Genomic DNA, 13,865 nt, shown 5'->3' on the forward strand with positions numbered 1-13,865 from the left:
ACTTTTGTGTGTTTCAGGAAAAGTCTGGCGACGTTCCGGGGTCAGCCGGTTTCTTGTGGGAAAAAGTGACAGAGTTGTCTTCAGCTGGCATTGTGAAAATAGTGGACTTTGCAAAGAAGATTCCTGGATTTTTATCGTTAACTACCTCAGATCAAATTACTTTACTCAAGGCAGCATGTTTAGAAATTATGGTGAGTTTGACTTTCGTGTTTTTTCCATGTTTGTATGCGTTTGGCCTTTTTTTGCCCGTTGAACATGCGAGTTTGCATTTCTCTCGATTTACGTTTTCATGTAAAGCTTGTACAGTGTACTTGTATTGTGTACATCGTTTTCACGTGTGGTTGTTGCAGTTGGTGGACCGGTGTTTTTGTTGCTGTTTATCCTCAAAAAGTTCTGTTTGTATGAGTGGCGATGTCATTAACCTTCAGACCTCACTGTCTTGCGCAGTTGAGTAACATGAGTTTTCAATATGGTGTTGCTGTTTCTGTTGCTGTTGATGATTATGTTCTGAGGGTAGAGTCTACAAACCATTCACTGTATATCTCGACAGGAACTGAAGCGCGCTTACTCTATACACACTTTTACGCAGATGGTTTAGATAATGCCTTTCTTTTTGTCTTATGACAGTGTCTTTAAAAAAAATTATTTTAAAATCTATCATCAGGATTTCATGCTACACAAATCAAGACTTAAATGGAGCAGTAAAACATGTAGTTGATGAGTAGCCAAGGGGTGACAAACACTGTTAACGGATTAGTAAACGTAATGCTATCTTCTCTTGGCACACGCAATTTTCCAGACAGCGACACAGCTTACATGTACAATTATATCCGGAAACTGAAACTGAAGTAAAAATGCTGGCGCCAGCCCGCTAACGTATCATGATTTTACTGCTACATAAATTATAGTGGCTCCACCTACAAAAAGAATGTTTCCCTGCCCCCACACGTTTTAGATGCACGCAGAGTAGGATTAAAGCATCGATTTGTCTTTTTGTCGCAGATGAGGATATAAACAGTCAAAACATTTACATAACTTCTCTGCGGATGACTACACATAACTTCAGAGTTGCCAGACAAACAAAACTGTATGCATTTTTTCATGTACGCACCTTCCGTCAAAATGCAATTATCATTTTCCGGCAGGGACTGTCACCAAAACTGTTCGCACATTTACGTGGGTACTCGCAGACTCCTGACGTGTGTGTCTTATGCTTCGTTTTGAGATGCATGCAGAGATTGTGTTCTCTAACATCTCTGCTGGATGATACACAAGTAGGCAAACTTTTACTGGAATATTTGCATCTCAAACGTTATAATTATAAGCTTTGGTCGTAGATTTCCCGTTGCAAAACCTGCTTTCGGTTTGTTAGGATGAATGATAGGCGCTCGTTTGAAGACCACTGACAGACACGACGTCACAGTAAGTCTATAAGTAACTTAAACACTGTCTTATTTCCACTGTTACATTTTCCAGTTGAATCACACTCGAATGCATAATAAGCAAGATATAGGGGTTAAAGAATGTGTGCCAAAATGGAACCAAATACCATGTTTTAAAATGTTCTCAAGGTAATCAAACACAAAGTCTTGACGTTAACTACCCAAGAGGGAAAGAACTCTCGCTCTTGTCAAGGCTTTTCGATCTCCATATTGCAAGGGAAAAACAAATGTTTTAAGTACCATGATCGCGCTTATTAATTGACAATCAATCAATCAATCAATGAGGCTTATATCGCGCATATTCCGTGGGTACAGTTCTAGGCGCTCTGCAGTGATGCCGTGTGAGATGAAATTTTATACGGCCAGTAATTGCAGCCATTTCGGCGCATATTTACCTTTAACTGCCTATTATTCCAAGTCACACGGGTATAGGTAGACAATTATTAACTGTGCCTAAGCAATTTTGCCAGGAAAGACCCTTTTGTCAATCGTGGGATCTTTAACGTGCACACCCAATGTAGTGTATACGGGGGGGAGTTCGGACACCGAAGAGAGTCTGCACACAAAGTTGACTCTGAAATAAATTTCCGCCGAACCTGGGATCGAACTCACGCTGACAGCGGCCAACTGAATACAAATCCAGCGCGCTACCAACTGAGCTATATCCCCGCCCCAATGAACCCTTCCCCTTTTTTTACATTTAGTCAAGTTTTAACTAAATGTTTTAACATAGACGGGGAATCGAGACTAGGGTCGCGGTGTATGTGTCGGTGTGTATGTGTAGAGCGATTGAGAGAAAACTACTGGACCGATCTTCGTTAAACTTGACATGAGTGTTCCTGGGTATGATATCCCCGGACAGTTTTTTTCTCAATATTTCGATAATGTGTTTGATGACGTCATACCCGGCTTTTTGTGATTGTTGAGGCGGAACAGTCACGCCCTCATTATTCAAGCAAATTGATTGAATTGAAATTTGGGTCAAGCAATCTTTGACTCGGTCCGGACTTTTTGAGTGCATTTCAGCTCGGAAGCTTAAACATTAGTTAATAAGCCTGCTCATTAAAGTTGTAATTAAAAACGAATTTTCACTTACAGATTCAAATCCCATTGCATAGTATTCCTCATCTTATCTTGAATTCCAAAAACAGAATAGGTATGTTCTGTTTGCTTTAAAAAACGCCCTCAGAATTAAAGAAATAAGTTGAGTATAATGTTCGCATGCTCAGCGGATACAAGCGTGACCCGTCTCAGTCTTCGGGTATGGTTATCCGAGACCATCTGAATGTAATCTCGCTGATGACTTGTTTTTGGAGTTGATCTTTTAGTTTGATGCCTACATATTGTTTTTATATAGCTTCACGCGACTTGTTTTATCAGTGTGTTTGTTCAGCGAGGTAATGGGTGGTAAAGAAGAAAACTATTTTAAAAAGGTATAAGTTGATCAACTCTGACTCTTACATGTGAACCAAACTGGAATTTTCCGCAAAGTGATTTTTTCTTTGTCTAATTACTTGTCTTAAGACCCTTAATAAAGATGGGAAAACATTTATTACTGACGTAACCTAACCAAACAAAACTTTTTCCTTGAACACTTAACCTTTTTGAGTCACTTGAGAAAAAGTGACTCTATGTAATCGGTCAGTGTTAGTCTGTCCGGCCGGCCGGCCGGCCGGCCGTAGACACCACCTTAACGTTGGACTTTTCTCGGAAACTATCAAAGCGATCGGGCTCATATTTTGTTTAGTCGTGACCTCCAATGACCTCTACACTTTAACGATGGTTTCGTTGACCTTTGACCTTTTTCAAGGTCACAGGTCAGCGTCAAAGGAAAAATTAGACATTTTATATCTTTTCTCGGAAACTATCAAAGCGATCGGGCTCATATTTTGTTTAGTCGTGACCTCCAATGACCTCTACACTTTAACGATGGTTTCGTTGACCTTTGACCTTTTTCAAGGTCACAGGTCAGCGTCAAAGGAAAAATGAGACATTTTATATCTTTGACAAAGTTCATCGGATGTGATTGAAACTTTGTAGGATTATTCTTTACATCAAAGTATTTACATCTGTAGCCTTTTACGAACGTTATCAGAAAAACAAGGGAGATAACTAGCCTTTTCTGTTCGGCAACACACAACTTAACGTTGGGCTTTTCTCGGAAACTATAAAAGTGACCGGGCTCAAATTTTATGTGAACGTGACTCATTGTGTTGTGAATAGCAATTTCTTCCTGTCCATCTGATGCCTCATATAATATTCAGAACTGCGAAAGTGACTCGATCGAGCGTTTGCTCTTCTTGTTTTGTCAGTTTCTTTTTGGAACACATGTCGCGATGGGTGATGAACAACAAAAACTATTTTAAAAGGGTATCATTTGAGCAAATCTGATTCTATGTTTTTGCCATCCTGGTATTACCCACAATTTTCATTTCTTTGAGCAAAGTACGTCAATCAACCAGGTCCCGCAGTGGGGCACTGCGGTTATGAAATTAAAGGCCCCTCCTGTTTTTGGAACCGCAGGAGCTTTCTAGTTTGCTGTTAGGTAGATTTTTGGTTCCTCTTTCCTGTCATGCTCTCTTTTTCTTCATGAATTCTTTTCTTTTTTCTGCCTTCTTGCTCATTCACCTGTATTTTTTCCAAAAATCTCTTCTCTTGCCGCTTGTCTCGCGATTCATGTATAGTTTAATCTGTTAGTGTTCTGATGTAAGTCCAGCAGTAGATAGGTTAAGCCTATTTTAACATACTGGAAACTGGTAATCTTCCAGTAGGTATTAATTTAGTTTTACTAAAGCCTGCTGGGACACAAGTAATGGGTTAGTGCATTTGTAAACAGGAATCGCTTGACAAGTGGCCCCCTTCATCCCCCCCTTCCTCGTCCTGATATGGCTCTGCGTAGTCGGCTGGACGTTAAGCAACAAATAAACAAACAAACAAACAATCAACCAGGCACATACAAATGTGCTAACGTAGTACTTTTATCCTTTTATTCCGAAACATCTTAGTTTTTGTGCAAAATACAATGTAAATAGAGGTGAACAAGTTGAAAATGTGAGCCATAGGGGCATTTAAGCAACGTAATGTTTGCCATGCCAAAGTGTGTGACAAAGTAAGACAATTGATCAGGCAGAAAACAAATGCATTTAATGTAACCCAACCCATCTTACTATTTGCCTTTGAACGTAGAACCGTTTTGGTGATTTTATTGTTGTTGCGTAAAATCAAACTTAGAAGTAGTGGGGGATAAACAACAATATCTGGGGTTTTAAAAAAAGGTATTGTTAGATCAACTCTGGCTCACTTTTTGTGAGCGATAGTGGCATTTTACGTGAAGAGATTTTGTTTCTATTATTTGCCCAAACTGTTTTACAAAGTACTCAATTGATCAGAAAAGAAAGCAAATTTGTGTTTAACTGAAGCTGGCCAATCTTGATATCTCTCTCCGAACCTGAAACTTTTTTGTCAGGTTTTTTTTTGTTCAGGGGAAGGGGGGCATAGCATGTAAAAGAACATATTGGGTTAATAACAAAAAACTTATTTAAAAGGAAAGGATAGTAACTTACATACTTCCACCCTATTTTCTTACAAACATGTTTGTTCCACACAGGAAGATCACAAAGTTCGCAGTTTTATATCGTTTTACGTTTGTGTTTTTTTTGTCAGGTTTTGTCATCTATAAAGTACAGGAACGAAAGTCTCCGGCTCCGCGATTTGACTTTGAGTCTTTATGTCAAGGCAAAGTCTGATTTTGAAACGTCCCTTCTAGGCAGTGGCTCAGGTATAGCTGTACAGTCTAGTCAATTGCTGATTTTGAGCTCTCCTGTCGAGGCAATGGCCGATTTTGAACTTTCCTATATATAGGCAATGGCTGCTGTTGAGCTGTCATGTCTAAGGCAATAGCTGATTTTGAGCTGTCCTGTCTAGGCAAGTGTTGCGTTTCAACAAACTATTTACTCCTTGCTGCGCAGACATTTTCAACTGCATACATCCAGTTGCTTTCGGGTACCAAAAAAGGGGCACAGTAAGTGTCAAAAATTGCATGGTGTGACATGCCTTTAACACCTTCCTATAAATATTTTGTTCTGCCTGCAGCTAGCTCCATAGATGAAAACACATGATGTAAATGTCGTGCTGTAGTTGTTATACACTACATGCAGACATTTGCAATCTGCAGAAAAAAAATAGACTCGGTGAGCAGATATTCTGCGCTGTATAAAGCCTTTTGCAGGCAGAAAGAAAATTGCAAAGTGTAACACGCCTTTACTTCTGGGTGTGCAGATATTACGGATAAGTCACCGGTACAACGCGGACAAGGACCTCATCCAGTTCGCCAACGGCACGTGGTTGGGCCGGGAGGAGCTGCAGCAAGGAGGGTTTGGCCCCCTCACCTCTACCATCTTCAGCTTCGCCAGCTCCCTCAAGGCTATGGCCTGCGATGAAACTGAGTTCGCCTTGCTCTCTGCCATCTGTCTCATCAGTGGAGGTCAGTTCAGCGTCTTGACCTTTCTTACTCCTCTTGTCTTTTTCTTTGTCTGTTTGGAAAAAAGTTTTCTGGTTTAAAAATCGATCTGACCTGAAAAGGTGACCAAGCATAATGGCGTGTGAACAGATGTGATATATTTTGAAAAGAATCATGTGTTTCAAAATAATTAGAAAAGAGACTGATAAACGCCAGCTTTGCATAAGACCTAAGAGCTTATACAATACGTCATATTAAGACTTCGATGAGACCCGTATCACGACTGACCCGCCCTTTGCGTTGGACGTGTTGCAGACCGCTCAGGCCTGAACGACGTTGACAAAATTGAGCAGATGCAAGAGCCCTTGTTAGAGGCTCTGAAACACTACATCCGCCACCGGCGACCCGAGCAACCCCACATCTTCGCCAAGATGCTCATGAAGCTAACCGACCTCCGCAGCATCAGTGTCAGAGGTAAGTGTCGATGACAGTTAATACACACCTCCGTCTTTTGCTGTTCGTCTCTTTTGTGATGTTGGTGAAAAGTTAATAGTCTGTGTGTCTTGTTTGAAATGTGGTGAGAGTTTGTAGTGTCCGTGTTTGTGTGTGTGTCTTCTCCTTCTTGACCTTCCTTCTGCTGTAACCCCTTGCTCTTTTTTGTCTCCATCTTTGTTAATCTGGCTGAGCTGGTTTTGGATCTTGACGAAAAAAAGCTACAGTTCAGTATGACAGCGTTTTGGTTTGTCTTGCTTGCTTGCCCTGTAGGTTGTGTGTGTTGAATATCTTGTCAGCTTTTCCTTCTTATCCGTTTGCTTGCCTTTGCTGTGTAATACCAGACGCTTTTGACGCAGATCAAATATATGAAAAAAATGCTTTGTTTTTTTTGGATTTGCTTGATATGCTTCAACCATTTATACGCCTTGTCCTGTCCCGTGCGCTGTTTAGCTTCAGTCATTAGTTGCTTGTGTGTTCAGCTTCAGACGAGTGAGTCAGCGTGAAAAGGATACAAATAACAACCCAAGGCAGAAATAGTTTCTTTGTTTTGCTAGAAACACATCTTCAATGGTGTGATTGTATTTGGTTTCATACTTGAAGAACCATAGAATAGAAGCAATTGCGGTTTTTCTTCCTGTGTATATCCTTGTTTACATGCACATAATAGAGAATTGGGTTAACCAGTGCTTGATAATGAAGAAAATGTACAGCGGAGCTTGCATTGCTTGATGTGTATGATTATCTGAAAGAGGTAGACGTTTCAGTGTTGCACATTTACACACCTTTAAAGCTTGTTTGCACTGCTTTTATGAAATCAGCTTCTTTTGTTCCTTATGATTGGGTTAACCTTGGCCTTATTGACTGTTTTCGTTGCTGTTGCTTTTTTTGCGCCCTGCCTGGCTTATTGCTTTCCGTCCTTTCGATCTAGGTGAAAAACAGGTGCTGCATTTTGCCCTCGACTACATGTCAATGATTCTTGACCCCGTGGAGAAGAAAATACAACAGGAGAGCGCGGCAGCAGCAGCAGCCAAGGGGAAGGCAGAGAGGGGCATGGCGTGGGCAGACGTGCCAGGGCCGAGCAGTGTCAGCGCAAGCCCTTCCTGCTATAGTCCTCACCACCTGTCCTCCGCCTCCACGTCTCTGCCCATCACCACGACCACTGCCATCTGCGGCAGTCCTCCCAGCAGCATTGCTAGAGGTCTGGACACATTGCAGCAAGTCAGCTCCACCTCCCTCTCCAGGCAGCATCAGCATCACCACCAACAGTACTATGACCGGGACCCAGGGCCGTCTGGTTTCCTCATGACCCTAGAAAAGCGGCAGCTCCCATCCCCCCATGCCTCTTCTACTCCGGAGAGACTGGCCTTCAGTGACGCCCAGCTCATTCGGAGCAGGTCGTTGTCAGGGGACGGGTCTGATGGGAGGGGAGATAGTAACGGTGGTGGTGGTGGGGGGGACCCGTCCTCTTTAGGGGCTTTGCACGCTATCGTTCAGAACGTGCACACCACGACGTCCGATCCCTTGGGCAGCCCTGTGCTACTGTCGCCCAGAGAGGGTTCGTCAGGGCGGGACTCCCTGCCCTCCGTCATGGCCGGGTCTCCCCTGTCCTCCTCCCTCTACCCCCAGGGAGACTTCGAGCCCACTATCCACTTCACCCCAGACCTGAGGATGGTAGGGAGCAGAGCAGGGGACGGTGGGTTGGGAAGCATCCACAGTGATCGCGATGCCATGATTCTCGGCCGTTCCTACCCCACCTCCACCCTCACTCTCACCTCCTCCACCATCCCCGTCTTCCCTGTGGCCCTCCACGCTGCCCATGCCCTGCGTCCTCCCCCGCCCCTCCTCCTTCCTCATGTCACTGACACCAGCAACGGGTCCCTGTTGTCCACCCAGGGCTGGATGGGGGTAGAGGAGGGGGGTTCTAGGTCGGGTATCCTGCCCCCTATGAGACACCCCGTAGAGCACGGTGTTAGCGGCATGCAGCCCGGTGAAGGGAGGGGGTTGGAGCGGCAACAGAACCCTCTGTCCATCAGTCAGCTCATCGGTGGAGCCATGAAAATGGAACCCGTTGAATGGATGAGCTACGAGTCTCACTTGGACTTGACACACTCACACACAACCACTTAACCATACAGATAACTGTTTAACTCGGTGAAACCAGTGGATCAATTGAAACAATCTTGTTGTTTCATGCGCTGTTTGGTGCGTGTGTTCAGGAGTCGCACGGTAAAACGGGTAATTAGAAAAATGATTTTCTCGGTGAAATGACAAGTGGGAAAAAACGTTGGACTGTGTAGAATTTAAGGGTGGATTAAGTGCACTTGACCGTTCGGAAGACGCTATGTAACGAGTCACGTTGTGCTTTGACTCACAGACTGTGAGGTCACTCAGGTGACCACAGTGTTTTTCTTTGCGTTATATTACACGGTGAGCGATCGGGCTTTTGTCCAGACTGTTAACAGGTGAACTGTCGGATGAAGTTTGGTCCAAAACAAAACCTCAGGAATGTTTTTACAGTTTTACAAACTACTCTACAGTCATCTTGTTCATAATTGTATGCATTTTCGCTTTGTAATCTGCATATTTTTTAACCTTTTTGTTTACGTTTTAGGGACATAATAGCTACTTTGAAAGCAAAGATTATGTTATTTGTAAATGATTTGTTTTTGATTTTTACTGTCCATTTCCGCTCTAAGGAGTGTTCTCAAGAGCTCCTGGTGTTTAGTGTTAGTTTTCTTTGAAAGGTCCACCTTTATCTGTACGTTTAATTTTGTATACTCTCAGGGATTGTTTTATGGTTTCCGTTTTTTATGGAAACATCCTTTTTTTCAAGTGAACACTTACGGTGTATATACTATCATTGCATCTGAGAAACATCGAAGTTGTTCAATTTATTGTTTCCTTGATTTCATGCTCTGTATGTATATTTTTTAATGGCATCTGATGTGAGTAAATAGTAATCGGATTTGCATATTTCTTTTTGACCATTGATTTCAAAGTTATGAAGAATTGCTTTGCTGGAAATTGTCAAAGATGCCTTCAATACTGGATATTCCGTCAGGCAAGCCGCCACAGATCTGTTCATGCTTGTACATACAATAAGAGCTTCCTGTAACAAGGACATATACCAACATTCATCAGCCTGCCTCTCAAGTTTTTAGTGGAAAAAAACAATGTGTGACTTGCACTTCTGTCAATCTGCAAAACTGATTCATTACAAAAAAATCTTCCTAAGTACAGGAAACAGTCGGGTTGTTGAGTTTTTGTATCTGTCCACGTGGAAGGATGCTATTTCCATATGTAAAAGACAGGGTCCATTTGTGGTGGTTTGCATGATTGCAAGTTGAGACGGGAAGGGTGTCTTCAAATATTGTATCAATGCTTAAACGGTTTGAAGTTTTTAAAGTTCTTAACGTTTTATTCTATCTGAAAACAAAACATTTGACTGAAAAAAATGTGAAGCATTTGTTATGATAGGTTTGGCAGACGCTTAGTAGTCGCTAAAAGAGATTTGAAAAAAGAAAGTTAAGGTGTTTTGATTGAAAAGTTGATGTCCCAACCGTAAATGATATTCTCCACATGCTGTCATGACATGAATAAAAAAAAATAAAAAGAGTGGGTGTGTCACTCGACAGTTGGATGCAGAACATATTACTGTTAGTTGTGAAGAGTGAATAATCATTTACTCTACAATCAGAATTCTTAATGGATGCTTTTACCCCGGTTATTTCTTATTCTTGTTTTCAGTGTATTCGGTGTGTACCCATTCTTTGAAACATTTTTGTTTTACTTCAGAATATCATGAATATCAGCCGGTGAACTCATTGTAAAATGCATGACTTTTTTGCACCCCTTTTGAGAATATTCACATGTTGCTTTTCGTATGCAGACTGTTCTAATTGCACCCTAGCACTGTTTGCTAGAGACGTTCAGATGGTGTTTGCGGTGTGCAAAAAGTCGTGTGTGTTGATGGAAAAGTTGAGGATAGTTTCAGCATTAACGTACCAGTGACCGATATACATTTTTACGTTTCAGACATTGACCTTATCAAACAAAGATGTAATTTTAGTCATTCCAATGCAGCAACTGTGTCACCAGCAATACAGTGTTTTCGATTTAACCATTTTTGTGATAAATTATGATCATATCTAGGCGTAACGAATTTTCAACCTGATCACACCAGCCATTTTCAAGACAAATACTTCCTTGCAAGTTGAGTCCAGTTTTACAAAAAACGGCCATTCTGTCATACGAAGCTGTCAGAACAGGTCAAAGGATGCAGAATTTACGTGTTGAGTTTGCTACACACAAAAATATCAAATAAAATGTAATGCGGTAAGTTCTGATTTTGTTCTCAGTTATCTGCAGGTTCTGTAACCGGTGAATGAATTGACGGAGAAATACGATGAATTACGATGCTGTTTACACCACAAACACCTTCTGAAAGTCAAGATATTTAGTTTATTTCATAAGCTATATTTACCTTAGCCACGAATCATGTTTAATCGTTTTCATGCTCATCTCATTCAAATTCTGTGAGGGAAGATGGTTTTGAAGAGGTAGGTGTGACTTATGTTGTGAAAACTAAAGCCGTAATCAGTGTACAAATCTTTCATGCATCCTTTTTTTTTTCAATTTAAACCTACTACCATAAAGCTAATATTTCCATGAAATAATGTTTTTGGGAAAAGTTTCCAAAAGGAGACTTTTGCAAACATCTTACTTTAGTCCAGTTTTGCTAGATGTGTATCATTTAAGATACCCCTTTTCAAAGTTCGCCAAAGGATTAAAACAGGGTTGTTAAAAATAACGGTGTTATTATTCCTGGCACTTCTGCAGACATGAGAAATGGTGACACAAGATTATAGGGCTTCTAAAAGTACAACATCCAGAAACATTATGGTATTACCTGGAGACAACAAAATCAGATTGGTTTTTGTTGTTTTTGTTTTTGTTGTTTTCAGTGTTGTGTGTGTGTGTGTGTGCAGCATTGAAATGTGATGTTGATTATTTTGTTTCTCTGCTTTTATCATCAAACATATATATGTTTCTTTGTTCTATGGACCACCACTTTTACTCTTCTGTCACAAGTTTTATGTTAATTAAATGTAGAAAAGAATGGTGTCTGGAACAAATTCTTGGTCACCAATCAAAAAACTAAATAGTTGATGTTTTTGGCAAGTTTGGATATATTAATTTGGACAAAGAGTGGCCATAGTGACTAAAACAGGATCTTGTCCGACGTGCGATTCTATGTCTGTGTGAGTGTTAGTGTGAGAGATTTTATTTTAGCCATATCTGCTAGGGAAAAAAATGTTTATTAAATATTAGCATTTGTTCTTTTTTCCCTGTAGTGCATTTTTTGACGTTTTCGAAACCAAACTTTAAGTTTAATAGTATTCTTTACCTGTTGAGGTTCTTTAACTTTTAAAAACAAAACGGTGTCGATTTACTTGCACACCTTTTGAAATAAGTATTCTACATAATTTTATTGTTTGTGCTGTTTGTAGTTTGAGCCGGACTCTTAATATGGCTTTTGTTGTAAATTTTGTACACACTTAAAATCTACATGAATGTGTTTGTGCTTGATTTTTGTTCAACTGAATGAGGTAAAAGCCTTGTATCTATGAAATTGGTGCTGAAACAACAAAGAGGGCAGCGTAGTGTGTTTTATTTGTAAGTAACATCCTTTTTTTTTGTTAAAGAAATGTCTGGCATTTGATGAACAGAATTTTCTTCCCTTGGAAGTATAAGGTAACAAGAAGGGGGGAAATAACACTGTTCTGCCTTATTCCCACTCCTTATTCCCCCTCCATCCACACACATGCACAGGTCTACATGCTCATGCATGCAACGGGTACACACCCCATTCCTGTAGGTGCATATGGTAAAAAAAAGACAGAAACAGGGAATAGAGCATGTTTGGTCCAGTGGTGGTCCAATGTGCTTGTATGCGAGCTATAGGTATTTTTGTTAAATTTCTCTTTTTATGAAGTATTTCTTTCTTTTTATATTTAGTCAAGTTTTGACTAAATATTTTAACATCGAGGGGGAATCGAAACGAGGGTCGTGGTGTATGTGCGTGTGTGTGTGTGTAGAGCGATTCAGACTAAACTACTGGACCGATCTTTATGAAATTTGACATGAGAGTTCCTGGGTATGAAATCCCCATACGTTTTTTTCATTTTTTTGATAAATGTCTTTGATGACGTCATATCCGGCTTTTCGTGAAAGTTGAGGCGGCACTGTCACGCCCTCATTTTTCAACCAAATTGGTTTAATTTTTGGTCAAGTAATCTTCGACGAAGCCCGGACTTTGGTATTGTATTTCAGCTTGGTGGCTTAAAAATTAATTAATGACTTTGGTCATTAAAAATCTGAAAATTGCACAAAAAAAATAAAAATTTATAAAACGATCCAAATTTACGTTTATCTTATTCTCCATCATTTGCTGATTCCAAAAACATATAAATATGTTATATTCGAATTAAAAACAAGCTCTGAAAATTAAATATATAAAAATTATTATCAAAATTAAATTGTCCAAATCAATTTAAAAACACTTTCATCTTATTCCTTGTCGGTTCCTGATTCCAAAAACATATAGATATGATATGTTTGGATTAAAAACACGCTCAGAAAGTTAAAACAAAGAGAGGTACATAAAAGCGTGCTATCCTTCTTAGCGCAACTACTACCCCGCTCTTCTTGTCAATTTCACTGCCTTTGCCATGAGCGGTGGACTGACGATGCTACGAGTATACGGTCTTGCTGAAAAATGGCATTGCGTTCAGTTTCATTCTGTGAGTTCGACAGCTACTTGACTAAATATTGTATTTTCGCCTTACGCGACTTGTTGTTATTTGAGGGGTTGATATGTTGTTTTCTTAGCAATCCTTAAAGGCATATGTACGCGCTCCCGTGTTTACAAAGTGTAGTTTGCCCATAATCGATGTCAAACGCACCATAAGACCATATAATGACGATATGTCACCATGCGCGGACCATAATACATGCATTACAGCTTGTTCTAGCCTCTGAAAAAGTGAGGATGTCAACAAAGCCGCGGTGTTAGCTCCCTTGCATCAACGTTACATGTGTTGCCAAATCTATAAATAGGACGATCCAGATCAAAATGAAAATTAACATATCTCAACATTGAAGGGGTCCTAGACCACAATATTTTGCAGGGAACTTAATTTAGCATGTCTCCAGCTGTTGGTAAAGCAATTAGCGTGTATAGTCATCGAGTACATATGCCTTTAATATTATTGTTATTATTATTATTGTAATTATTATTATTGTTATTATTATCATTACTATTATTATTATTATTATTAATTGTTATTATTTCACCTTGTTTTGTGAGTTTTCAGTAATGTCATTTTTTTATTAACTGAAAATTGCAGAAAAAAATATTACTCTTCCCTGTAAACCAGATTTTAAACAATGAAAGATCCCTCCAGGTT

General features: G+C 40.2%; 2 protein-coding genes across 6 annotated transcripts in view; one reads left to right on the plus strand and one right to left on the minus strand.

The window, feature by feature from the left end:
• The window catches only part of LOC138959133 (small ribosomal subunit protein eS24-like), a 434,279-nt gene that overhangs the window by 206,747 nt on the left and 213,667 nt on the right, over window positions 1–13,865 (minus strand). The window lies entirely within an intron of this gene.
• Window positions 1–13,865, plus strand: part of LOC138959124 (retinoic acid receptor alpha-A-like) — a 203,495-nt gene that overhangs the window by 179,695 nt on the left and 9,935 nt on the right. For all 5 annotated transcript variants that reach the window (XM_070330480.1, XM_070330481.1, XM_070330484.1 and 2 more), the window contains 3 exons: window positions 18–191; window positions 5,721–5,925; window positions 6,217–6,375. In XM_070330480.1, coding sequence (XP_070186581.1) covers window positions 18–191; window positions 5,721–5,925; window positions 6,217–6,375 — 538 coding nt within the window. The remainder of the gene's footprint in view (window positions 1–17; window positions 192–5,720; window positions 5,926–6,216; window positions 6,376–13,865) is intronic.

The sequence above is a fragment of the Littorina saxatilis genome, linkage group LG2, assembly GCF_037325665.1.
Source record: "Littorina saxatilis isolate snail1 linkage group LG2, US_GU_Lsax_2.0, whole genome shotgun sequence".
Taxonomy (NCBI): domain Eukaryota; kingdom Metazoa; phylum Mollusca; class Gastropoda; order Littorinimorpha; family Littorinidae; genus Littorina; species Littorina saxatilis.